Source organism: Suncus etruscus, chromosome 2 (assembly GCF_024139225.1).
Source record: "Suncus etruscus isolate mSunEtr1 chromosome 2, mSunEtr1.pri.cur, whole genome shotgun sequence".
Lineage (NCBI taxonomy): Eukaryota > Metazoa > Chordata > Mammalia > Eulipotyphla > Soricidae > Suncus > Suncus etruscus.
The window spans coordinates 57593910-57621600 of record NC_064849.1 but is presented as its reverse complement, the minus strand read 5'-3'; the positions used below and the strand labels follow the sequence as shown (position 1 = coordinate 57621600).

The 27691-nt window shown below is 40.3% G+C and overlaps 1 protein-coding gene across 2 annotated transcripts in view; it reads right to left on the bottom strand.

Moving 5' to 3' along the window:
• Window positions 1–2220: 2220 nt before the first annotated feature.
• Window positions 2221–27691, bottom strand: part of HECTD1 (HECT domain E3 ubiquitin protein ligase 1) — a 112667-nt gene continuing 87196 nt past the window's right edge. For both annotated transcript variants that reach the window (XM_049766568.1, XM_049766569.1), the window contains exons 28-42: window positions 25072–25228; window positions 17855–18077; window positions 17320–17374; window positions 16917–17099; window positions 15529–15736; window positions 15361–15446; window positions 14295–14422; window positions 10051–10252; window positions 8132–8269; window positions 7171–7778; window positions 6235–6313; window positions 6021–6114; window positions 4009–4159; window positions 3261–3405; window positions 2221–3174 (exon numbers count right to left, since the gene is read on the bottom strand). In XM_049766568.1, coding sequence (XP_049622525.1) covers window positions 3037–3174; window positions 3261–3405; window positions 4009–4159; window positions 6021–6114; window positions 6235–6313; window positions 7171–7778; window positions 8132–8269; window positions 10051–10252; window positions 14295–14422; window positions 15361–15446; window positions 15529–15736; window positions 16917–17099; window positions 17320–17374; window positions 17855–18077; window positions 25072–25228 — 2595 coding nt within the window. In that variant the 3' untranslated portion in view covers window positions 2221–3036. The remainder of the gene's footprint in view (window positions 3175–3260; window positions 3406–4008; window positions 4160–6020; window positions 6115–6234; window positions 6314–7170; window positions 7779–8131; window positions 8270–10050; window positions 10253–14294; window positions 14423–15360; window positions 15447–15528; window positions 15737–16916; window positions 17100–17319; window positions 17375–17854; window positions 18078–25071; window positions 25229–27691) is intronic.

Sequence of the window (27691 nt, the reverse complement as noted above, 5' to 3'; positions counted from 1 at the left end):
TCAGGAACTTCTAGTAGTAGGTAGAGACCCCTGTAGATCTCATGGAACACTTGATCCATACAAGTGAACAGTAATGTGTCTATACTCAGGTTTCATCATCTCTCTTCAGGTTGGTTGCTGAGCTAGGACTATCAGCCTTCAGTGATTTTCACTAGTGACATTGTTGTTTCAGATTGTCAGCTTTACTTTATCCTTGGACTTTTCTTTTTATATGAAGATTCCTGGCATTTCAAGCAGTTACTAATGTATACTTACTTTTTACAACACTCATCAAATTTATGTTTTAGCAATACTACTGGACTGGGATTCAGCATACTGTTTCTGTATAAAGCCATACAGGAAATATTTTAATAGACTTGTGAACTAACAGTATGTTCTTTGCTGTAGTTACCAAGTTCTACCACTATAGAACAAAACAACCATGGGTAAAACATCAATGAATGAGCATGGCTATATTCTAACAAAACTTTATTTATGAATACTAAAATTAAATTTCCTATAATTTTACATCACAAAGATTTTTTTAAATCAGTCACTTAAAAAAAAGTATACTCTGCTTTGTTCCTGGATCATAAAACAGGTAAGCTCTAGTTTTTGCTGATCCCACTGGGCGAATGTTGGCTATTAACTTTTTAAGACTTTCACCAGCAGCAGCAGCACTGCATACACTAGACTTTAATTCTAACATTGGCATAGAGGTTTAGTCACACATCCATGAATCTGGACAATCGCCACTACAGGTGTTGTATTAAAGCATAGGTCATACATTTAAATACTGCTGCTATACTTTAATTTTTATCTAATAGGGCAAGGCAAGTTATTTCAGTGCTGCTTCAACCTTGTCACAGTGTTGTCATGCAGAGAATTAAAAGGTGCTCAAAAAACTGACTCAAATGCTCAAATGGGAGCCAATCTCTTCTAACAGAGAAAGGGATCAAATCTTTAAACAGGTAAAAAATGGGCAATTTCAACAAATGCTTTTCACCATTAAAAAAGTTATTTGGCTAAATCAAGACTTGGGCATTTCTTTCACCTACATACACAGATGTGACCACAAACACAGGAATTTTGGAAAGGAAACAGCTTCTTTAAGAAATGTCACTATTCTGCAGTTTCCTTATATACTAGACAAAATTCAAAACTCAATTTTGGAATTGAGGCCTAACATCCTTGCAGACAAAATGCTAAGTAGTAGGCTTGATGTAAAAAAGCTAACGGGCAAGAGCGGTGGCGCAAGCAGTAGGGAATCTGCCTTGCCTGCTCTAGCCTAGGATGGACCACGGTTCAATCCCCCGGTATCCCATATTATCTCCCAAGCCAGGAGCAATGTCTGAGCGCATAGCCAGGAGTAACCCCTGAGCGTCACCAGGTGTGGCCCAAAAACAAAAAACAAAACAAAAGCTAACAGAAATAACAAGGCCATTTACCCAAAGACTTAAAATGAACACAGTAGTTCACCAAAATTAAATATGTAAATATATATTTTCCTAGTCTACTTTAAGTACATATAGTAACTGCATTTGCTATAGAGAAATGTTTGTTCATGTTATAATTACAAAATATTAAATCTCAATGATTCAAAATGAAGATTATCTGGTAAAGGTCTTTTTTTCTTTTTTATTGAGAGGGCCACACTCAGCAGTGCTCAGAGACTACTGGCTCTGCACTCAGAAACCACTCCTGGCAAGCTGAGAGGACTGCAGGATGCCATGGATTGAACACAGGCCTGTCCCAGGTTGGCCGAATGCAAGGCAAACACCCTACCACTGTGCTATTGCTCTGGCCCAAGGTCTTTTTTTTTGTTTTGTTTGGCCCAGCAATGCTCAAGGGTTACTCCTGTCTCTGCACTCAGGGATCACTCCTGAAAGTGCACTGGGTACCATGTAAGATGCCAGAAAATGAACCTAGGTCTGCCACATGCAAGGCAAATACCTTTTCTTTTTTTTTTTTTTTTTTGGTTTTTGGTTTTTGGGTCTCACCCGGCAGTGCTCAGGAGTTACTCCTGGCTCCATGCTCAGAAGTCGCTCCTGGCGAGCACGGGGGACCATATGGGACACCGGGATTCGAACCGATGACCTTTTGCATGAGAGGCAAACGCCTTACCTCCATGCTATCTCTCCGGCCCCCGGCAAATACCTTTTCTGTTGCACTATTCATACAGCCCTTATCTGATTAACCTCTTAGGCCTAATGGTTGCAGTGAAATATTCACATGACACAGTTTTGTACGCTGCAAACATTTTAATGATTATTGTTGAGCATACATTTTGGAAATTTTTTACTTCAAACTGCAACAAGTTAAATAAATGTTTATAATATACAAAGAAAATACAACCAAAAGTAAAACTTGCTTTAAGTGTGCCTTGCACCTAGACCAGTGTTCCCCTCCCCCCCAATATATCTTTATTTTTGAGCTGCACAAACACACTTAAGAATTTGATCTTTATAGTATGGCATTTAGGAAATAAAAATATACTCCCACCTCAAAGAAATGAATAGGTTGTGCATGATTATATGCCAAACAAAAGAGAACACTAGAATACTCTGAGAGTGCAGGCATCAATAAAAAGGAAAAGGAAAACTCGAGATGCTCATTAACTATGTTTTAAGGAAACAGGATTTTTGACCGAGGAGCTAGAAGCCAGCAAAACGGGGATCAGTGATGGCAACTGTAGTGTATGACTTATGAAATGACAAACTTTACACAAATGCACTGTTAGAAATTTACCAGTGAACACTGAAGATCTGAGAAGCTGCTCTTTGGAACAGTCAAGTAGGACCACCTTATTCCAGTCACATAAGCCCTTGTAGCAACACATAGTGTTCTGTGCTATATACTTGCTGGCTGGGTATTTAAAAGGTTTTGTTTTGTCATTAGCAGCTAACAAACTTACTCCACGTGTTCTTAAAGCCTTAATGGTGGAAAATAGGCAGGTGTCATTAGCGTGGAGAATTGTATACTTCTCTGCACACAAACACAAGAGGCTTCATTAGTATTTAAAAGTTTTCTGATGTCTCTTCCATTGCACTTCAAAATTCAATTGAGATGAAACCCTTTCTCCATCGTAGCAGCTAGAAGGCGCTCTCTCATTATCTCCTCAGAAGAATACTCAGGCAACTTGAGATAATGCACACACGTATTCACTGATGGATAGCTTGCATCCGTAGCATCAACCTACACACAAACATGAAATTAATGGAAGAAGTATTTGTTTCTTCCCATTCCAAAGCAACTATTCCCATCAGCTAAAGAGTTTGTACCTTGCGCACAACTGTGAGCCTGGGGTGTAAGTTGGCCAGTCCACCTGGGGGCAAAGTTGAGCAACCAGTGGTAAACTGCAGGAATGCTTTCCTTTCATCTGAAGACATGCCACACAAGACCCTCACAAACCTCAGGAAACCAGGACTAAAAGAAAAAACAGTTACTCTGATTCAGTATCTGGTTTTTTTGCTTTGGCACAACACCAGGTTTACTCCTGATTCTTGCTCAGATATCACTACTGGCAGGGTTTAGGGACCCATATGTGATGTCAGTAATTGAAACTGGATTGGCCACATGCAAGACAAGCACTTTCCCCCAGTACCAACACTCCAGCCACAACTTCTTCAGTATCTCATTTAAATGAACACAACCATCACAACTTTGTAAGCTAGCATTAATCAAAATAAGCCAAGATCATGAAGAAGAGCACTGTTGAGTAATCAGGAAATGAGCTGAGCTATTTTTAAAAATCCTTTAAAGATGATCTACACTTATAAATGGCAATAACTACAACAGTAATGGATATAAGGACCAATTATGATGCAAAAGGGACTGGATAGCTAGCTCAATGAACTGAGTACATGCTTTGTGTGCCCAAGCCTGATATCTGGTACTACAGTACTACATTCCCCAACACTGCTCTGTGTTGCCCAAGTCCCACCTCCCCTCCATCCCCAAGAGTTATTTAGAGAGCCTGCTATTGATCTGTGATATAAACACTTAATCTAAAAAAATTATGACAAATACCTGTCACGAGTATAACCCAACTTGGGTTCGGTGTAATTGATAATATCCTCAGCTGCCCAGGATGGTGACTGATTTCCACAAAGAATCATTTGGACTTCTTCATGGCTGAAGGAACTTAATTTCTCCATTGGAAAAACTTTATTGAACCCATCTACAATATATAAAAGGAAAGGGAAAAATTCAACTTAGATTTTAAAATTATAAGTTCACGGCAAAATATCAAATACCAATTAAGCAGAAGATGAATAAAATATACATGTTTAGGGGGCCGGGAAGGTGGCGCTAGAGGTAAGGTGTCTGCCTTACGAGCGCTAGCCAAAGAACGGACCTCGGTTCGATCCCCCGGCGTCCCATATGGTCCCCCCAAGCCAGGGGCGATTTCTGAGCACATAGCCAGGAGTAACCCCTGAGCATCAAATGGGTGTGGCCCAAAAACCAAAAAAAAAAAAAAAAAAATATATATATATATATATACATGTTTGAAAAAGTCTAAAATTAAAATTCTGCTGGGCAGGGGTATTGGGGGGGGGCGCAAAACAAACTGGGCAAAGCGGGGAAGGCATTTGTGTTGCATGCAGCCAGCCGGGTTAGATTCTCCGTCAGTCCATATGGGCCCCCTAGCTACTTAGCGCAGAGACAAGAATACTGAACACCACTGGGTGCAATGTCCCCGTCACCCCCTTGCAAAAGAAAAAACTGCTAGGTTGGGTTTTTGTTTTGGGGGGGGGGGGAGTATGTAGGGACCACCTTTTTTCAATTGCTTGGAGATTGAAACATGGTGCCCATGATCAAACCAGGGTTAGCTGCAGGTAAGCTAAGCACCTTAAGCTCTGTATTATCTCTAGTCCTCTACTAGGATTTTTGGAGAGGTTGGATAATACCTGACAGGTCTCAGAGAAATATTTGCAGTGATGGAACTGAACCAAAGTCAGCTGTGTGTAAGACAAGTGCCTTTACTCCTCCCTTTTCTATCTCTGAGTAAGTACTTAGTTAAGTACTCTACTAAGATCCAATATGCTAGGAACTTAAGATGTAGAATCTTCTAGTATCACAAATATGATCAAAAAGCATATTTAATAACTACTGACAGAAACCAAAGTCTAATAATTATCAAACCATTTTCTGTGTTGTTTGTACAACCTAGCTAAAGCTTTGTTCTTTCTCAAATGTATTAAATGATAAACAGTCTAATATATTTTGCTTCCATCTTCACCTGAAGAATTTCTAACATGGTTTAGTTATTCTGACCTGAAAGCATGAAGCTTTAGGTTTACTTACAAAAGTGAGTCATGCATTATTGAGAAGATCATGCTACTATGCCATTACTATGGGTACAATCTGAGACTGAATCTACCTGTTAAAGATACTCTACAGTATCTAACTACTTGGAAGACAAAAATCTAGATGGCAAACCTAGAGAGTATTGTGCATTTTGTAACTCTAGCAATTCTCAAGTATCAACGAACTCTAAGTAAAAAGATAAGCAATAGGGGCCGGCGAGGTGGCGCTAGAGGTAAGGTGTCTGCCTTGCAAGTGCTAGCCAAGGAAGGACCGAGGTTCGATTCCCTGGCGTCCCATATGGTCCCCTCTGCCCCCAAGCCACGGGCAATTTCTGAACCCCTGAGCATCAAATGGGTGTGGCCCATAAAACAAAAAAAAAGAATTAGGGAGAGCGGTGGCACAAACGGTAAGGTGTCTGCCTTGCCCAGGCTAACCTAGAACGGACAGCGGTTTGATCCCCTGGCATCCCATATGATCCCCCAAGCCAGGAGCGATTTCTGAGCACATAGCCAGGAGTAACCCGAGCATCACCAGGCGTGCCCCCTCCCCCCCCCCCTGAAAAAAGATAAGGATTAAGTTAAAAAAAAAGATTCTTGGGCCAGATTAAACAAATAGTTTGGATGGGGGAAAGGGGCCCAGTACTCACATGGTTCCCTAAGAACCACTAGAGCGACCCCAAGCACAGAGCCAACTACCAGGTGTGTGACCCAAAGAGGAAAACAAAAAATTACCTCTAAAAGCTTCCATTTGTTTCTGAATACCCGTATGCATACAAAAGTCAAACATTAAATCCACATATTCTTCTGCATTATCCATTGTTATCATCTGCAAAGTAAAATTGCCACAAAGTTAGTGCTGAGAATTCAATACTGCCTGGAATACAAGTAGGCTCATGAAGAAGATATTTCTGAATTTAAACAACTATATTAAAAGCTAAATTTTTACCTCATCTTCACCACTTGGTTTAAGATCCACTGCTGTAAAACCATATATTCTTGAGGAAGGGCAAAACTGGAAATTTAACCTGGGAGGACAGGAAAACAACTTTATTAGCATTCAGCTTCTTTCAGTGATATATTTTATTACATTATTGGCCAAAAGCATAAAATTCTGACCTTCCTCAACAAGGTTAGTGTTTCTATTATTTTTCTTTTGGGACAATACCCAGCAGTGCTCAAGGTTTACTCCTCTGGGCTCAGGGATCCTGAGCTTGGGGATCTCTGGGGCATGGGGAACCATATGTGGTACCAGGAATCAAATGAAGGTTGACTGTATGTAAGGTAAGCTTCTTAACTGTTATACTATCTCTCTAGCTCAATTTAAACAAACAACCCCCCCCAAAACCCCACAAAAGAGCAACTCCACAAACAAGATTAAATGTCAATAAAAATAAATCACTTTAAGCTGAAAAAATCCTTTGTATAAAAACTATTAGGCCGTCTTTTATCAAACCTGATTATGCAAAAATTGCATGACAGTACCACCATTCCATTTTAGTCCCACCTTAAAATTAATTAATATAATTATTCACACACTGCTGCATTCCCTACCCCAATCAAACCTTGATTATAGAGCAATTTATCAAACACAAATTCTGTGGAGTTATTTTTGTGTTTGTTGTTTGGTTTTGGTTTATACCCAGCAGTGCTCAGGGCTGACTTTCAGGATCTACACTTAGGGATCACTCCAGGTTCATAAAAGGTGTAAGGGGGTATAGGGATCAAACCCAGTTTGGCTACATTTGGCAAGGCAAGCACCTTGCTGTATTGTATTATTGATCTGGTCCTCCATTATTATTCTTTAGATATTACTCATATATCACAAATTAGTAGGACAAAGAATCACAAAGCTCAGCCATTCATTACTTGGAAGAATACTTACCCTAAATCCTCTATGCTAAGTGGAGGTCCAGAGCCTGATGGGTTCTTCAACACTAGTTCCTGTAATTTTGTATTCTTCTCATCTTCAGAAAGTCCTTTGTTGCTTAAAATCTGTCGCCTCTTGATAGCAAGGTCTTTAATTTCTTTTAAAAATCTGGCTCTATGTGGGTTTACAAGTTCAAAGTCTTCCCACGTTAAAATTCCATTAAACCAAGCGGGAGGTTTTGGTTTGGGGGGATCTAGAATAAACTCTGATTTTGAATCCTCTTCAAAGCTTCCTACTGAGAGTGAATCGTGACCTTCTTCTGTAGAGGCTTCAGACTGGCTCTCAGTACAGTGTAAGTCTCTATCACCTCGTGATTCATATATCAGTTTACTCATGTTGCTTTTAATGTCACCCATACACATAAGTTTAAAAAAAGGTTTAGAAATAGGTAAGTCCACAAGTCTATTGTCTTGAATGCATTTGGCCAAGAAAATTCCAAGGAAGTGAAAGAGTTTTGTGATCCTTTCAAGCTCATCACTATCTTGTGGAAAAGGTGCTGTGAACAGTCCGCATGATCTCTGTACATAATAACCAGGAGGCTTCAATCCACCTCCAAGATCCACCTAATTTTTTTAGAGGGAGAGATACAAATAAAGTTAAACAAAAGATATATAGATATCAGGCATTCTCATTAATTTAGCTAAGAATTTCTATTTACTTTGTAAATTCTATCTTTTAGAAATATTTTAAAATACTAGGATTAGTTAAAAGTCTCAATAGACTAGCTTATATTCTTTTTTTATTTTTATTATTTTTTTTGGTTTTGGGGCCACACTGGGTGACACGCAGGGGCCACTCCTGCCTCTGCTTGCACCACCACTCCGGCCCCTAATCTAGTTTATATTCTGAAAAGAATCTTAACAATTTCTAAAAGAAGAATCACAAATTAAATTGCAAAATGGGAAATAAATCTTACATGACGAGATTCATCATCTGGAAAGTTATCATCACAAAGCCAAGCACCCAAGTCAGTTCTTTGGAATTCTGCTGCTACCAGAGCATAAAACTCTAATGTGGGTCCCAAGCCAGTTCCTTCTTCTCCTAAAAATTCAACCTAAAAGAAGAACAAATATGTTAAGGGAAGAAAGCAGCAATGAGTTTTTCAATGGGTAGGGTATTTCTTTGCATGCGCCAATCCAGGTCCAATTCCCAGCATCCCATATGGCTCCCTGAGCACCGCCAGAAGTAATTCCTGAGTGCAGAGCCTAAAGTAAACCCAGAACACCACTGGTTGTGATCAACAACCAAATATTTTTTATACCATTCTTACTAGAATTTTATACACAAGCCTGCAAAACCTTTAAATATAGTAGTATAAGCAATGAAGAAGCTATATATTCATTTTCTTAAAAAAAAGTATCTTTGCTGTCTAAATACTGTGGTAAGCATGGGTTTGATTAATTTGCTTCTCACAACAATCCTAAAACGTTTTATTAGTTTTCTTCTTTGGTTTTTGGGCCACACCTAGTGGCAATTCACTGGAATGTGCTTAGAAATTACTCATGGCAGACATGGAAGGTCATATGGCATGCTAGAGATTGAACCTGGGTGGCCATATGCAAAGCAAATATCTTATCTGCAATGCTGTCACCCTGACCTCTATTGTTTTTGAAAAAAAGAATTTGTTTAAACATCTGGGGACAGGCCAGAGAAATAGTATGAAGGTTAATTAAGGTAATTGACTTGCATATGGCAAACTACTTTGATCCCTGAGCACAGAACTAGAAGTAAACCTTGAACAGTGCCAATTGTGGCCCAACTCCACCCCATCCACCCTCTGAAGGAAAAAAATACCTAATAACAATCCAAGCCAGAGAACATGATTCACAACTTTAAACCAAAAATATGGTGACATACAGATATGTGAGGACCTCCCCAGCACCACCAGCTATAGACCTAGCGGGTCTCCAGTATACTAACTCATTCACTCACTCTTCCTCACTCTCTCTCGTATTATTACGGGGAAACACCCACCATTTAATGGGGACTATGAAATGCCAAGGGATCAAACCCAGGGTCCACACAAGGCAAGACATGTGCCCTATCTTTGAGCCCTACCCCAAATCCTTGGCAATCTTTTTATAGGGTTTTATCCATTCTCTACATTGGTGCTCTTCAATCACCAGTTTGGATAGGACGGTAGAAGTTGAACCTGGGTTGGTGACAGATGCCCTATTCATTCTACTCCTAAAGGTAAAATCTGGACTATTTGTATTATTTAGGTCATTTGTTAAGAAAGAGATAGTATCCTTCAGATAAAAAAGACCAAACTCGGGGCCAGAGAGATAGCATGGAGGTAAGGTGTTTGCCTTTCATGCAGAAGGTCATCGGTTCAAATCCCAGCATCCCATATGGTCCCCCGTGCCTGCCAGGAGCAATTTCTGAGCATGAAGCCAGGAGTAACCCCTGAGCACTACCCAAAAACCACACACACACACACACACACACAAAAACTAAACTAAACTCTTTGTACCTTGAATAATAATCTTCACTGCTTACTAAGTCATGAGCTCCTGGCCTAAGGAGGTAAGCTGGCATCCTCTTATAAAAGATAAAGGCTTTTGTAAGAAATACAGAAATTTCTCCTCATTTGCATCAAATGCAGTTTCTTTCCTTCAGGGGTCCACACCAATTCATGCTCAATGGTTGCTCCTCGTAGACTTGGGAGACGATATGAGACTGGGGGTTGAATCCCCATCAGCCATGTTCAAGCAAACACCCTATAGGGGTATTGCTCTGGCCCTCAAGTGCAGGTTCTGTGCAATTCAGAGTACAGACTAATGGTTAAATCCCTAAATCCCTGTCGTTTTGCATACTGAAAGTCTCATATGATACCTCAAGAACTGATTTCCGATCAGCATGTATTTGCATGACATTCTCAGCCCACTCCATCAGTGATTCACCACGTGGAACTTTTACTCTTTCATGCTTGAGACGACCAACTCGAAATTCTCCAGGATCATCTCTCCTTACACTACTTGTAGTCCTTGTTCTTTCTACAGTGGCTTCTCGTCGGTTTTGTAACCACACAATTGCTCTGAAATAGAAAAAATATCTATGTAGTCACAGTAAGTTTAATATGCTACTAAATATGCTACTTTAATATACTACTAGTATTTTAATTCAAAGATTTAAGAATATTTAGGGGCTAAAAACATGGCTCAAGCTGGGCCCGGAGCGGTGGCGCAAATGGTAAGGCATCTGCCTTGCACACGCTAACCTAGGATGGACCACGGTTTGATCCCCGGCATTCCATATAGTCCTCCAAGCCAGGAGCAATTTCTGAGCACATAGCCAGGAGTAACCCCTGAGCATCACTGGGTGTGGCCCAAAAAGCAAAAAACAAAAACAAAAGGCTCAAGTAATAAGACACACCTTGTATGTGTGAGGACTACAGTTGTATTGTTGACTCAGAATGATTCCCCCCTGCCCCTGCTGGCAGTGACCCCTACATAAATTGGGGCACTACAATTAGAGGTGCCCAGGAGACCAGTGGTACTGAGGATCACATGTGCAAAGCGCACACTATGAGCCTTTAAGTTATCTTCCTGACCTTGAAAAATAATATTTAAAGAATTCTTCAAGTTTTTTTTTCCTGTTTTTTTTTTTTGGGGGGGGGGGCACAACCACGCAATGCTCAGGGGTTTACTCCTGGCTCTGCACTTAAGGATCACTACTGTCTGGGTTCAGTGGGATGCCATGATCAAATGTGGCTCAGCAGCATGCATAACCTACCCACTGTACTGTAAAACCTCAAAAAATTTTTTTAAAATAATAGTACCTCAGGACCAGGGAGAGAGGTCAAAGGGTTAAAACACATGCTTTGTATGAATTCAATCCCAAACAACATTTGATACTCAAAGCACCATCAAAAGCAAATCCTGAACATCCCTCAAAAAATAATTTTAGGGACTGAGGCAGGCAGGGGTCCTCAAACTTTTTAAACAGGGGGCCAGTTCACTGTCCCTCAGACCATTGGAGTGTCTGACTATAGTAAAAACAAAACTTATGAACGAATTCTTATACACAGTGCATGTATCTTATTTTGCAATGAAGAAACAAAACAGATACAAATACAATATGTGGCCCGCGGGCCATAGTTTGAGGACCACTGGAGGTGATAGTACAGGGTATAGCGGGTAGAGCTTTTGCCTTGCATTGTTTCAAACTCAGGTAAGCCACATGCAAGGCAAATACCCTACCCATTGTATTTAATAGCTTTCTGGCCCTATACTACCATACATTATTTGGTGCGGTGGGGCGGGAAGGGGGTGTAATAGACCAAGGGTTACTCCTGGCTCTATACTCAAATCACTTCTGGCAAGCTTGGGGGACCATATGGGGTGCCAAAGTTCAAACCTGTATTGGCTGTATGCAAGGAAATGCCTTACTTGCTGTGCTATATAGCTACGATTTCCCATGCACACTTTTATTATAGTATTTCTTAAATAAACTGTGTTTACCCCATATTTTTTCCTTCTTTACTTTAGTGATTAATGGACAAAAGAAAGTTTTTTGTGGTCAAATCACATATAAATCATAAGTAAACAAACTTTACCTATTTGACAAACAACAATTGGTTAAGCTAAGACTGGGATTTAATTTAGTGGTAAGACTGCATTCCTGCCATGTTGAGGCACTAGACTTAAACTCTGGCACCACATGTGAGTGAGCGCGCGTGTGCGCACACACACACACGCACACACACACAAACACATACACAACACACAATACAGGGGATAAGGGAGAAGATCCTAACTAAATGTTAAGCTACTGGGGCCAGAGCGATAGTACAGCAGGTAGGTTGCTTGCCTTGCATGAAACTGACCTGGGTTTGATTCCCCCACATTCCCCATACCCAAGAGAGTGATTTTTTTGTTTTTGTTTTTGGGTCACACCCGGCAGCGATCAGGGATTACTCCTGGCTCTTTGCTCAGAAATCGCCCCTGGCAGGCACGGGGGGATCATATGGGATGCCGGGATTTGAACCACCGTCCTTCTGCACACAAAGCAAATGCCCTACCTCCATGCTATCTCTCTGCCCCATAAGAGTGATTTCTGAGCTCAGAGCCAGGAGTAACTCCTGAGCACCAGTGAGTATGGCTCAAATATCAGAAGCAAAAACAAAAATTAGACTATCTTATTATAATACAAACAGAAGGTGATCATTTAATGATAGTACAATTACTTTCTTTTGTGACATGTCAGGAATTGAACTCACGGCCTACAATAAGTCACCTCTAAGGCTCCAGATGGTACTATGATATGAACTTTTTTTTATTTACAACAATCCAGAGTAACCCATAAAGGTAGGGAGAAAGAATCTTCTTCTATAAAGACCTATTTCTATAAGCTATAATTTCTAGTATCAGGAACACTAAGTACTTTAAGAATTGCAGCTGGGGGCCACAGATAGTTCATCAGGGAAGAAATCTGTCTGGCACTTAGTAGATCCAGATCAATCACCAGCACCTCCTATTTTGTCCCCAGAATCTGCAGAGTGACCTCTAAGCACAAAGGAAGAAGTCATGAGTACAACTGGATATACGGAGAAAAAGAAACAAAAAGTAAAAGGAAAGAGAGATAGCACAGCGGTAGGGCATTTTCCTTGCATGCAGCCAACCCAGGAGGGGCCCGGCAACCCATATAGTCACCCAGTCTGCCAGGGGCGATTTCTGAGTGCAGAGCCAGGAGTAACCCCAGAGCACTGCTGGGTGTGGCCCAAAAACCAATCAATTAATCACTCAATAAAGTTTTAATAAAATTTAATAAAAAAAAAACCTACAGAGGCACAAACATGCCTCTGTCCCCCACTTCCAAAATCTCTGAAATAGAAATAAATATAGCCAATACTGTGTCATACCAAGCCTATTGCTTTTAGGATATACAAATGCTCTGTAAATGATATAAAATGTAGCAGTAACTTGCCAAGGAAATAAACAGCTCTATTTAAAACCATACCCTATTAACATCTATTATGAAAGAGTATTCTGGAATGGGGGAACTTCATTCAATCAGCAAATATTTACCTAGCATTTATGTTATACACTAGGAACTCTACTAAAGCAGTAACAAAACTTATGTTCTCATGAAATTTTTTTTTTTTTTTTTTTTTTTTTTTTTGGTTTTTGGGCCACACCCGGTAACGCTCAGGGGTTACTCCTGGCTATGCGCTCAGAAGTCGCTCCTGGCTTGGGGGACCATATGGGACGCCGGGGGATCGAACCGCGGTCCGTCTCCTAGGCTAGCGCAGGTAAGGCAGGCACCTTACCTCCAGCGCCACCGCCCGGCCCCATGTTCTCATGAAATTTTACCCAGCATGGCAAGAGAAAAACTGGGCAGCCATAAGAAAGATGTGTTTCAATGCTATCAAAAGTATTTACTTTAATTTATATTCTTGGGAATTTTAATAATGCGTTACGTAAGCTACTTAAGAACTATACTGCAAATACCAGATGATAAAAATGGGACACCATGGGATGGAGCAATAGCACAGAGGTAAGGCATTTGCCTTGCACTCAGCCAACACAGGACAGACCCAGGTTCGAATCCCCAGCATCCCAAATAGTCCTCCACGCCTGCCAGGAGTGACTTCTGAGCGAAGAGCCAAGAGTAACCCCCTGAGAACAGCCAGGTATGACCCAAAAAGAAAACCAAAAAAAAAAAAAAAAAAGAAGAGGGGTCCACCAATCTACATTACTAAAACAGTTATATATCCAATTGGAAACGTTTAAAGTTGTATTTTTTTTTTAAGTTGTACTATTAAAAAATAATATGGGGGCCGGTGAGGTGGCGCTAGAGGTAAGGTGTCTGCCTTGCAAGCACTAGCCAAGGAAAGATCGCGACTGCGGTTCGATCCCCCGGTGTCCCATATGGTCCCCCCAAGCCAGGGGCGATTTCTGAGTGCTTAGCCAGGAGTAAACCCCTGAGCATTAAACGGGTGTGGCCCCCCCCCCAAAAGAGAAAATAATATGCTTTTAGCACTTTTGATACATAGAAAGCATAACTGTATATTTTAAGGTTATGTAACATAAATGTATATTTATGTATAAATAATACGAAAAGGAATCTTTTCCTACCTTGATGCACCAAATGCTGTACATGTGAAATAAAGCTGTCTTGTTTCAAATGGTATGAGAAAAGGGCACTTGCTGGTTAACTGTTCACACCAATCGGGCAAAGCCCCACTTGCCAATGCCAATGGTTCCTGCAAATTAACAGAAAATATTGTCTTAAGACAGTTATTTAATTTATAATAAGAGGAAGCCATGCCCCATGAGTGCATTAGCTATGTCTGCATACAGTCTGCTCAACAGACTCAATTCTTGAAAGAGAAAAACCAAACCATAAAAAATTATGGGCACACTGGCTATAGCTAAAAGCTAGAAATCTTGGGAGGAGAGGTGGTCCAACTCCTGAAGCCAAGCCTGCAGCATCCGCAATCCACATTACTTCACCAATGTCCCTGCTTGAACACTCCTCTATGGCTCTCTGCATAGACACCAATCTGACTAAGACTCCAGGTATACCGGTATTTGGGCTGACATCACCATAACTTTTAGGGAGTGTGGGCAACCTCCCTTCACATTCTCATACTTCCAGAAGCCCTGGCAACCAAAAATAGCCCCATAAAAACTGCAATCTCAGCAATAGTGCTTGGAATTCCTGGGAAGTGAGGCTGCATTTGAGGCCTTACAACCGCTTCCCATGGTTTTTAATACAGCAATTCCTGTAAACTCACACTAATTTAGATGTCAATGTGTATTTGAAGGCACCTCATGTTCAGAAACAAAAGGAGTAAATAGCAACAACTAGCAACAAGAGGTTACTAAATATTCCAATAAGGATTTAATGACCTCAGAGATATACAATAATTTTTACATAATTTCACTGCAGCTATATACTTTTCTTCTTTTGTTAAATAATCTTTTTATTTACCTGGAAACAACTGTACATGATCAACTTTATCAACTATGAGATTCATGGTCCTTAAATAAAGTAATTTACATAGTAGGAAAAATAAAAGAAAAAAATGGGGGCCTTTAATGTACCAAGGAAATAAATGCAATAATCAATAAATCTGAGAGAAGAAAAGACCTGAGAACAAAAAGAGAGGACATAATTTCAACCATCTGATTTTATTACCTCAATCTGCTGCAAAATTTTTGTTGTGATTTTTTTGCTAGTGAATTCGTCTGGTGGAAAAGTAAACTGAAGCTGTTCGTCACCTTCTGTAAAATTAATAAAGTAAAATAATATAAACAAGCTTGCCTTTAAAAATATCCAAAAAATGAAATAAAATTTTTTACAGACCTTCTTGGGCTATTCTTGAATAAGGATCACTTGCAACTATATACAGTATGCGTAGAAGCTGAAGGACATCTTCTACTCCACAAGAATTCTGTCCATTGCCAGCTTTAGCCTGAGGTTGTTCTTTTGTCAAATTAAGAATATCACTACTCTGAAGAGTAGAAATGGCTCCCTGGTTTAACCCAGATTTTGTTCCATGCTCACAAAAATCCTGTGGATAAAATGTGCAAAGCTGTCATCAATCACGTTCAAGAAAAACAATATACCATTCTATTAAGGAATACTTTTACATTACTCCAAGAATGGGACCCAAACTACAATTAAACTTACAAATGTGTCTGTAAAGTTAGGGTGATAGGGAATCTGGGGTCACTGGTGGGGAGACTGAAGTTGAAAACATTGTATGTATGAAATTCAACTGTAAATCATGTCTAAATAAAATTTATTTTAAGGGCCTGGAGAGAGAGCACAGTGGCGTTTGCCTTGCAAGCAGCCGATCCAGGACCAAAGGTGGTTGGTTTGAATCTCAGTGTCCCATATGGTCCCTCGTGCCTGCCAGGAGCTATTTCTGAGCAGACAGCCAGGAGTAACCCCTGAGCACCGCCGGGTGTGACCCAAAAAACAAACAAACAAAAAAATTTATTTTAAATGATTGTATTTTTTTGGTTTTGGTTTTTGGGCCACACCCATTGACGCTCAGGGGTTACTCCTGGCTATGCAGTCAGAAATTGCTCCTGGCTTGTGGGGACCATATGGGACGCCAGAGGATCGAAACACAATCTGTCCTAGGCTAGCACTTGCAAGGCAAATGCTTTATCTCTAGCGCCACCACTCCGGCCCCAGATTTTTTTTTTTTAGTACTTGGGCTGGCAGCGGGGAGCAAACCAAATGGTTGAAATTTTTTTAATAGCCTCATTTATAAAATAATTATCACTGAATCTGAAAATCAATGTGTTCTAAACTTCAATAAAAAAAAATACAACTGGGGCCAGCGAGACAGAACAGCGGTAGGGAATTTTCCTTGCATGCTGTTGACCCGGGAGAAATATGGTTTGAGTCCCGGCATCCCAAATGGTACTCAGCCTGCCAGGGGGCAATTTCTGAGTGTAGGAGTAACACCTGAGCACTGCTGGGTGTGGTCCAAGGAAAACCAATCAATCAATAAAGTTTTACAAAAATTACAACTACTACAGTCTATAGTTTTAAAATTATGCAATCAGTTCAATGCGACATATTAGAAATTTTATCATTGGCATGTCAATGTTAATAGCCTAATTTCCTTATTATTTTAGTCTAGCTCAGTGAATTTTTACTCCTAAAGAATCTTTAAAAGCTGCCACCCTCCAGAGAAGCACAAAGCCATTCCCAAATATTATTATGTCAATATGTACCTTATATGCAGCTATGAGCTGAGAACAATTTCTGTTTTTCCTAATACTTTTATTAGTGCCAGTTAATTTCCAGTGGCGCAGGAAAGCGGCGTCGGCATTCTTCTGCAGGTAGGTTATCAAGTCATTCTTTGGTAATTCATCAGTGCCGAGGTACTGTTCCACATGCTCAACAGACCAACAACCCTACAACAGGAAAAACCAAATGTTGGCCTTTCCTTACTAAAAAATCTCTTTCACATGCACTATAAAATGTAGTCCACATGTAGTATATTTAGGACATGCATTCAACCTAAAGAATTCCATGTTAGTTAATTCTTTCCTCAAATATTCCAACTAAATTAGTATGAACATCTACTCAAAACTAAGTTGCCAAGAAACATTCATTTTTCTAAAAATAACTCACCATTTTTCCACTTTCTTTCTCTTTGTCAGAATCCTTCATTTCTCTGTACATGATTCTAGGTATAAAATATTGTTCAAGTTAATATTTAAAATAAATATTTTAAATATAAAGTCCAAAAAAATAAATAAATATAAATAAAGTCATCTGTGGTTATTTCTGTAAGACTTAAAATATATGTCGGAAATCATTCATTAGCTCTATTTACATCAAACACTAAGGGAAAATTTATAAGAAAATGTTGTTGGGGCTGGAGTGGTGGCACAAGCGCTAAGGCGTCTGCCTTGCATGTGCTAGCCTAGGACAAACCAGGGTTCAATTCCCCAGTGTCCCATATGCTTCCCCAAGCCAGGGACAATTTCTGAGCACATAGCCAGGAGTAAACCCTGAGCATCACTAAGTGTGGCCCACCTCCCCCCAAAATGTTACACACAGAAGTGGAGAACAAAACATATTCCTGAAAAATAAACCAACATTTCAAATTATTGAAATAGAATGTACCTCGAGTATATTTACTATGAATGTTAAGATCTCTTACGTGTATGTTGGCTCCCAAATACGCCTAAGTTTGTCAGATTTCACAGTGCCATTACATGACAACTGAAGCAATTTCTGTACATAGTAAAAGATGGTTGATCTGAAATTTGTTAGAGGTAATTCAACTTCACGAGTTGTTCCAAGACCAGTTACTTTCAAAGTGAGAGACAAACGTGGTGAGGGAGTGCATTCTACTTCTTCCAAGAGTTCTGAATGAGGTGTTCCTAAAATTTAAGAACACGTGAAAAATAATATTAAAACAAGAAGTTCAGAAAGAGACACTGCATTACAAGGAATGGCTACATGATATCCAATCCTGCAGTTACTAGCTAATGCCAACTATTTAAGATCTCTCCTGGGCTCAAGGAAGGACTGTGGTTCGATCCCCCAGCATCCCATATGGTCCCCCCAAGCCAGGAGTGATTTCTGAGCGCTTAGCCAAGAGTAACACCTGAGCATCAAACGGGTGTGGCCCGAAAAACAAAAGAAAAAAGAAAAAAAAAAGATCTCCGCCAGGAGAGAGAGCACAGCGGTGTTTGCCTTGCAAGCAGCCGATCCAGGATCTAAGGTGGTTGGTTCGATCCCAGTGTCCCATATGGTCCCCCGTGCCTGCCAGGAGCTATTTCTGAGCAGACAGCCAGGAGTAACCCCTGAGCACCACCGGGTGTGGCCCAAAAGCCAAACCAAAAAAAAAAAAAAAAAGACCTCTCCTGGGCTCAACAATTTTGTTTTTAGTTTTTCAAATGAGAATACCTGAATGTACCTGATGCCCAACACTGCCAAAAGAAAACAACAACAAAAAAACCTCCAAAAAATCTCAAAATGCGGATGACAGAATACTAAAATAGGAAATATATCTATGATGATGATTCCCATTTTTATTATGAAAGACATAATGCTGTTTTTAGAAACATTCTATTTTTATAAATGAGAAAACAAATTAGTCATCACTCTATATCCAGAGAAAACCATATGCTGTGTATATGCCAACAGCATGTCAACCTTTGCTTACAATGATTAGTAGATTGAACAATAAGTACATAAAAAATCAAAATGAGGTCATAGTACATTTGATGGTATACTCTTGTTATCAGCTCTCGAAACCTTTCCTCATAACATGATATAGAATCACTTTATCTATTAAATGTATGTATGCATCCTTAACCACTAGATATTAAAGACAATTCCCCCATTTTCCCCCCATATGTAGAAGGCTGGGAATCTAATCCAAATCACAAATACAGAACATGAGTTTTACTGTTGACCCACATCCATAGCCTAATTTTTAATTTTTTTGACATTATAAATAATACTTTGTAGTCATCAATATATAGAAATGAATGCAGTACTCATATTTCTTTAGCATAATCTTCTGTTTTGCTTGTTTTTGTTTTTGGGTCACACCCGGTAGCACTCAGAAATTATTCCTGGCTCTATAGCATACTTTTCTAAGTTTTCTTTTTTGAAAAAACTGGATTAGCATAAATTTCTAAAAGTCAAAGTATCTATCAGAAAACATTAAAATATTTTTCCATAGAGAACAGAAAAATCTATACTTATTTAAACTTCCCATAAGACTATTTTATAAAGAAAATTAGAACATCTTCATCCAACTATACCTATACGTACCACAAAAAATCTTAGTACCAAGTATTTATTACTTCTTTTTTGTTTGGGGAGTACAGGGAATCAAACCCAAAATCTCATACATCCATGGTTAAGTGCTCAAATACACTAAGCACCAAGTTGATGTAATGGTAACTGGACTTGGACACACCTCTTGGATAACTCCAAAGTAATGACAGTTGAACCTGGACATACCCCATCATGATGGGTATAGAATTGTATTTAATTAATGGTCATCTTTATTTCATTCTGTTTACTGCTGCTCTTGTGACTCGTTTACCTTTATTTCTTATACTGTTTGTGTAGTAGTGGAACAGTTGGGTGGCATCATAAGTGGAGTTTTTATATTGTTCATTTTGAATTTTACATTTTTTTTAAATATCCAAAAACATTGTTACTGTTGTGTTGTAGTGACAGTTGAACCTGGACACACCCCCTGAACATGCTCTCTGTCATGATGGGCATAAAAGGAAAAAATTGGACCGTTACAGGGGGCCCCAAGAATGTGACCAGAGCAGTGCCTATTGGCACACAAGGGCCAGAGATAAAGTACAGGAGAGATGCTGCCTGCTTTGTATCTATCCCTCTCTTTCTTTCTTTCTTGAACTAGTGCCTCTCCCCACCATAACTCTGGCTGGTGAATTTCCATCTATCTCTCCCTCTTTCTCAGAAAAAAAAATTCATTCAAAAGGATGTATGAACACTATTATTCATTGCTGCACTTTGTACAATAGCTAAGATATGAAATCCAGGGGCCGGGTAGGTGGCGCTGGAGGTAAGGTGTCTGCCTTGCAAGCGCTAGCCAAGGAAGGACCACGGTTCGATCCCCCGGCGTCCCATATGGTCCCCCCAAGCCAGGGGCGATTTCTGAGCACATAGCCAGGAGTAACCCCTGAGCATCAAACGGGTGTGGCCCAAAAACCAAAAAAAAAAAAAAAAAAAAAGATATGAAATCCAACTAGGTGTCCAATGACAGATAAATGGATTATAAAGATGTGTTACATGCACACAATAAAATGTAATGCAGCTGCAAAGAATGATAAAATCATACAATTTGCTGCAACCTAGTTGGAACCAAAGATATGTTGAGTGAAGTAAGAAGAAGACACAGGGGCCCGGAGAGACAGCACAGCGGTGTTTGCCTTGCAAGCAGCTGATCTAGGACCAAAGGTGGTTGGTTCGAATCCCGGTGTCCCACATGGTCCCCCGTGCCTGCCAGGAGCTATTTCTGAGCAGACAGCCAGGAGAAACCCCTGAGCACTGCCGGGTGTGGCCCAAAAACCAAAAAAAAAAAAAAAAAAAAAAAGACACAGGATGGGCCCGGAGAGATAGCTCAACGGCGTTTGCCTCGCAAGCAGCCGATCCAGGACCAAAGGTGGTTGGTTCGAATCCCGGTGTCCCATATGGTCCCCCGTGCCTGCCAGGAGCTATTTCTGAGCAGACAGCCAGGAGTAACCCCTGAGCACCGCTGGGTGTGACCCTAAAACCCAAAACAAAAAAAAAAACAAAAAGAAGACACAGGATGATCTCTTTTATCTGTGGTCTACAAAATAACTCCATAAGGAAATGCAATGTAGTAGAGGAGGGATGCCTAGATCACCCTTGGCCACAGAGCTCAGGCAAGAGAAGGACAGAGAAGGAAAGAAGTCAAGGCAGGAAGAAATATGAAAGGGAAATAATGGAGAGAAAGTGTTATACTGGTGATTTATATCCAAAGCACAGACTCAGCAACCTAAAAAACAAGATCTAGACTATAACCACCAAATTCTGTAATCTGCCTGTTAAGATGGCACGCAAAAGGTGGGAGTGGAGTTGGGCATGAGAGATGAGAGCTTGGAAACACTGGTGGAAGGAGTTGACACTGATGATGGGATTGGTATTAAAATATCATATGTCTAAAACTCAATTATCAATAACTTTGTAAATCAAGGCTCTATAGTCAAAACTGTTTTATTTGTTTTTTGGGGGGTCACAGCCAGTGGCGCTCAGGGGCTTCTTCTGGCTCTACGCTCAGATATTGCTCATGGCAGGCTCAAGGGACCATCCTGGGTCTGCTGCGTACAGGGCAAACACCCCTCCGCTGTGCTATCTCTCTGGTCCCAATTAAAACTGTTTTTTTAAAATGAGTTTGTAGGAGGTGTGCAGCAATAGTACAAAGGGTAGGGTGCTTTCCTTATATCGAGCTGACTCAGGTTCAGTCCTTGATGCTCCACATGGTCCTCTGAGTAACACCAACAATAACCCCTGAACACAGAACTGTGGGTAACCCCTGAACATCATCAGATATTACCCAAATGCCAAGAATAAATAAATAAGGGGCTGAAATGATAGTACAGCAAGTAGGGCATTTGTATTACACATGGCCAACTGTCTTCCAAGCCTTGAACATTACTGGGTGTGGCCCAAAAGCCAAATAATAGAATATAATAAAACAAATCTATAGGGAGCCCAGGAATAGTCAGTGGTAGTCTACCTATCTTGTAGGCACTGTAGCTAAGTCTGATTCCTAGTACTGACCCACTGTCAATTGTAATTCCAGTGGCACTGCCATTTCTGATCCTTGTGACACTGCAATTTGTAATTGCTGGTTCCACTACCAAGTAGTAGTTGTACAACCATGTGTACAACTTGTGGGAAATTCTGGGAGGAAAGGGGAGGGTGTTTTAGCACTGAAATCAAGTATAAAGCTTTCCATGGACACCAAAAACTCATGTGACCCCTGGTAATCACAGCAAAGAAGTAAAAAGGGGAAATAAAAAAACTATATGATTTTAAATACTTGGGAGAGATAACTTTCCTAAAAGCTTTTATCTATAAACAGCATATAGAAGTGGTCCTTATTACCCCATATAGAAGTGGGCCTTATTACCCCTACCCCTACATCTGGAAAACCCAGCAGCCTCTACCCACACCCACCATCTTCCTGCAGAAAAACAGCCCAGCTCCTCTATTAAGCTCCAAAAGAAAATGATGGCCACTGAGTCTTCCTGTAGCTTCTGAGACCTATTCAGAATGGTGGAGGCAGATTCTCCTTTCTGAATGAACTACTCCAGGCTAGTGCCACACCCTAAACTCTAACAGAAACTCAAGTAACATGAGCAGCTGAACCTTCCCAAGGTGGGACTAGACTAATAGCCTGAAAATGCTGGAATATTCTTGGAATGGGGCTGAGCAGAGCCCCCTTCAGACCCATCCTGTCACCAGAAAACCCAGCAATCTCTGCCCACACCTGCCAAGATAACCTTCCCAGCCGAAAAAAGCTCAGTTCCTCTAAGCTCCAAAAGAAAATAATGGACACCATTTCTTCCTAAGTAGTCTGGAGCGGGCTGATACTTCTGTGGTATTTGGGGTATTGGTCCACACCTGGCAGTGCTTAGGGGTTACTCCTGGCTATATGTGCTCAGAAATTACTCCTGGCAGGCACCAGTAACCATATAGGACACCCAGATTCAAACCACCTTGGACCTTGGTCAGTTGCTTGCAAGGCAAACGCCCTATTGCTGTGCTATCTCTCCGGCCCCCTCTGTGGTATTCTTGTTTTGCCTTTTTTTTTTCTTTCTGGTTTTTGGGTGCTCAAGGGAAAATCCTGGCTCCATGCTCAGAAATTGCTCCTGGCAGGCACGGGGAACGATATGGGAAGCCGGATTCGAACTGATGACCTTCTGCATGAAAGGCAAACGCCTTACTTCCATGCTATCTCTCCGGCCCCCTCTGTGGTATTCTTAAAATGGATATGGGTAGATTACCCTCTGAATAGACTCAGCAGCCTACTGCTACATAGGACACACTGACAGAAATAGTCCAGTTCTATAATTTAACCTTATCAAACTGCCAAGCGCCAAATCTGTTCCAGATCTATACATTCTGGAAACCATAAAAGTTCATAGTAGTGTCAGCCAAGTGTATCAAAGGAAATCTGATGGGAAATGAAAATGAAAAAAAAAAAAAAAAAAAAAAAAAAAACTACCAGATCAATGAGCCTTAGCAGTAGCACATCTACAACTCAGTAAATCTTTAGGCAGTAACTATAGTGACTCCATGATGAGAGATAACTATCATCTCAAATTAACTATGTTGCTCTAAATTTTGATAATTCCATTTGCCTTTGTGTTGTAACAAGCAATATGAAGTAAATTAGCTTGTGACTGCAACTTGGGCAGGTGATAGTGGTGAGAGGGAGAATTGAGGACACTGATGAAAGGAAGGTGGTAGGATTGGTATTTGAACATTTAATGCTTGAAATGACTTATAAAAATTTGGTAAATCATGACAAATTTTTTAAGTGGTTCTGTGCCTTTTTATCTTATTTTCTTTTAAAAACTTTAACACAGCAGTAGGGTGTCTGCCTTGCATGCTGCTAAAATAAGACAGACCCAGGTTCGATCCCCAACATCCCATATGGTCCCCATGAGCCGGCCAGGAGCAATTGCTGAAGCAGAACCAGGAGTAACGGCTGAGCACTACCGGGTGTAGCCAAATAACAAAAACAAAAAAACCCTAAATTACCCAATGCCCATGAGATAAGGGGCTAATATCTAAAATATACAAGGCACCGACAGAACTTTACAAGAAAAAAAATCTAATCCCATCAAAAAATGGGGAGAAGAAATGAATAGACACTTTTTCAAAGAAGAAATACAAATGGCCAAAAGACACACAAAAAAGTGTTCCACATCACTAATCATCAGGGAGATACAAATCAAAACAACTATGAGATACCATCTCACACCACAGAGATTGGCGCACATCACAGAGATTGGCGCACATCACAAAAAATGAGAACAAGCAGTGCTGGTGAGGATGTGGAGAGAAAGTAATTCATATTCACTGCTGGTGGGAATGCTGTCTAGTCCAACATTTATGGAAAGTGTTATGGAGATTCCTCCAAAAACTGAAAATTGAGCTCCCATATGATCCAGCCATACCACTCCTAGGGATATACCCTAGAAAACAAAAATAGAATACAAAAATCCCTTCCTCATACCTATATTCACTGCAATGTTATTTACAATAGCCAGACTCTGGAAACAACCAAGATGCCCTTCAACAGATGAATGGTTAAAGAAACTGTGGTACATATACACAATAAAATATTATGCAGTCGTCAAGAGAGGTGAACTCATGGAATTTTCCTATACATGGATGTACATGGAATCTATTATGCTGAGTGAAATAAGTCAGAGGGTGAGAGATAGACGTAGAATAGTCTCACTCACCTATGGGTTTTAAGAGAAATAAAAGACATTTTTGCAATAATTCTCAGAGACAAAAGAGTGGAGGGCTGGAAGGTCCAGCTCACAACATGAAGCTTACCATAAAGAGTGGTGAGTGCAGTCAGAGAAATAATTACTGAAAACTATCATAACAATGTAACCAAATGAGGGAAACAGAAAACTTGTCTAGAGTACAGGTGGGGGGAGTGGGAGGGAGGAGAGAGACTTGGGACATTGGTAATGAGAATGTTGCACTGATAAACGGGGGTGTTCTTTACATGGCTGAAACCCAACTACAATCATATTTGTAATCAAGGTGTTTAAATAAAGATGTTAAAAAAAGAATACCCTATATTACAGTGACTAAAATATACTATACCTGGAGGGGGAATTTCTAAATCAGTTGTCTGTTGGACATTTGTACGACCAGGTCTAGGATCAAAAGCGGGAACCAAAGCAGAAAATTGACGTTTTAACACATAATCGTCATCCCATGTTCTACGACGTCCTCCTTTAGTTTCATACTCCTCTTCTTCCTATTAAAATTCCATATATAAGCATTGAAGGATAAAGCTTTCCATTATTGGTGCCATAGAGATAATACAAAAGTTAATTAAGGAAGATGCTTGCTTTCTATGTGGCCAATTCATTGAGCCTCAATAAAGTGGACAGGGGGTTCTGCCCTGAATGAGGCTGACCCAAGTTTGATCTCTGGTCTATAAGGTCCCCCTAGGAGTGATTCCCTGAGAGCACAGCCAGGAGTAAAGCCTTTAGCAAAGTCTGGGGTGGCCCCAAAACAACCAACTCCAAACTTGCCACATATATAAATATATATGTTTATGTTAAGCATTCATTGTAACTATTAGATTTTTTTAAAATATTTATAGCAGGGGTCCTCAAACTTTTTAAACAGAGGGCCAGTTCACTGTCCCTCAGACCATTGGAGGGTCTGACTATAGTAAAAACAAAACTTATGAACGAATTCTTGTGCACACTGCATATATCTTATTTTGCAATGAAGAAACAAAACAAATACAAATACAATATGTGGCCCGCAGGCCATAGTTAGAGGACCAATGACTTACAGGGACCAATCTACCAATGTGAGATAGAACGTAGGGGTACACTGTGCCAGGGATTGAATCCACAAACTTAGAATATAAGACATGTGCTCTAACTAATGTGAGCCATAGCCTCAGCTCTGAGCCATATTTTCTAAGCAAAATAAAATGAGCCAACGTAAATACTTTTATGCATATATTTATATATGTAAATATATGTGTATATAATATATTATATTTTATGTATTACATATTGTTTAATGATTTCCATTTATTAATAGTTGTATGACCAGGAAGATGCAGGGCCAATTTATTAAAATGCCATTTATTCTATTTATTAAAAGTTGCAGGGCCAGGTTTAAAGACCTTCAGTGATTCCCAGCACCAAAACAAAAATATAACAAAGAGAAAAGAGAAATAAAAACAATTTTCATTAATGGTATTTAACAAATTTAAACATCTGTTAAAACATCACAGAAACTGAGGGTCAGAGTGAAAGCACAGCGGTAGGGTGTTTGCCTTGCACAATGCCAACCCAAGTCAGACCCAGGTTCGATCCTCAGTATACAATATGGATCTCATATGGTTCCCAGAGCCTGCCAGGAGCTATTTCGGAGTGCAGAGCCAAGAGTAACCCCTGAGTGTTGCCGAGTGTAGCCCAAAAACCAAAACCAAACCAAAGCAAAACAAACAAAAACACAATAATCACAGAACTGATATCAAATGTACTTTAAGCTGTATCTTTGGAGGAAATGAGGCAAAAAGCACATAAGACCTGTCTATTATCTTTGCAATTTCCTGTAAATTTGTTAGCTTATAATTATTTTACAATATATTGCTTTATGTTTTTGTTTTAGCTACAAGTACTGGAGGCTTATTCCTGACTCTACTCAGGGATCACTTTCAGCAGTGCTTGGGGAACCATACATAGAGTCTAAATTCAAATCGGGGTTGCCCTAAACTCTGTAGAATCATCAGACCCAAACTCTATTAAATGCTGAATTATATACAAAATAGATATAATGCATGTGAGTTGCTTTAAAATTACTATGTGGTAATTAGAGCAAGCTTGATAAAATGTCTGTAACTTAATGAGACAGATTCTTGAGAGTTCACCACTCCTTTTTTTTTTTTTAAAGTTTTTTGGGCCACACCCAGCGGCACTATGGTGCTCGTGGCTCTGCGCTCAGAAATCGCTCCTGGCAGGCTCTGGGAACCATATGAGATACTGAGGATCGAACCCAGGTCCGACTCCGGTTGGCAGTGTGCAAGGCAAACACCCTACTGCTGTGTTATCACTCTGACTCCTGGCTCTGGGCCCAGAAATCACTCCTAGCAGGCACGAGGGAGCATATGGGATGCTGGGATTCGAACCATCATCTGTTGGATCGACTGTGTGCAAGGCAAATGCTTTTACACTGTGCTTTCTCTCCGGCCCGTGCACTACTCTTTTCAATTCTGAGCATGTTAAAAGTTCCTCTGATGGAGAGTATGGTATTGGAAAGCTTTATGTATAAAACCCTATCAGTGGGGCCGGGCGGTGGCGCTCGAGGTAAGGTGCCTGCCTTACCTGCGCTAGCCTAGGAGACGGACCGCGGTTCGATCTCCCGGCGTCCCATATGGTCCCCCAAGCCAGGAGCGACTTCTGAGCGCATAGCCAGGAGTAACCCCTGAGCGTCACCGGGTGTGGCCCAAAATAAAAATTTAAAAAAAAAAAAAAAAAAAAAAAAAACCCTATCAGTAAAAGTTTATAATTCAGTGTCTTAAAAAAAAAGTTTCCATAATAAAAATTCTCTTAAGGACCAATGTCTCCTCTCCATCACTTTTGCTTGTTTGTTTGTTTGTTTGTTTTGAGCCACACTCGGCTGCACTCAGGGTTACTTCTGTCTCTTCGTTCAGAAATTGCCTCCGGCAGGCTCAGGGGACCACATAGGATGT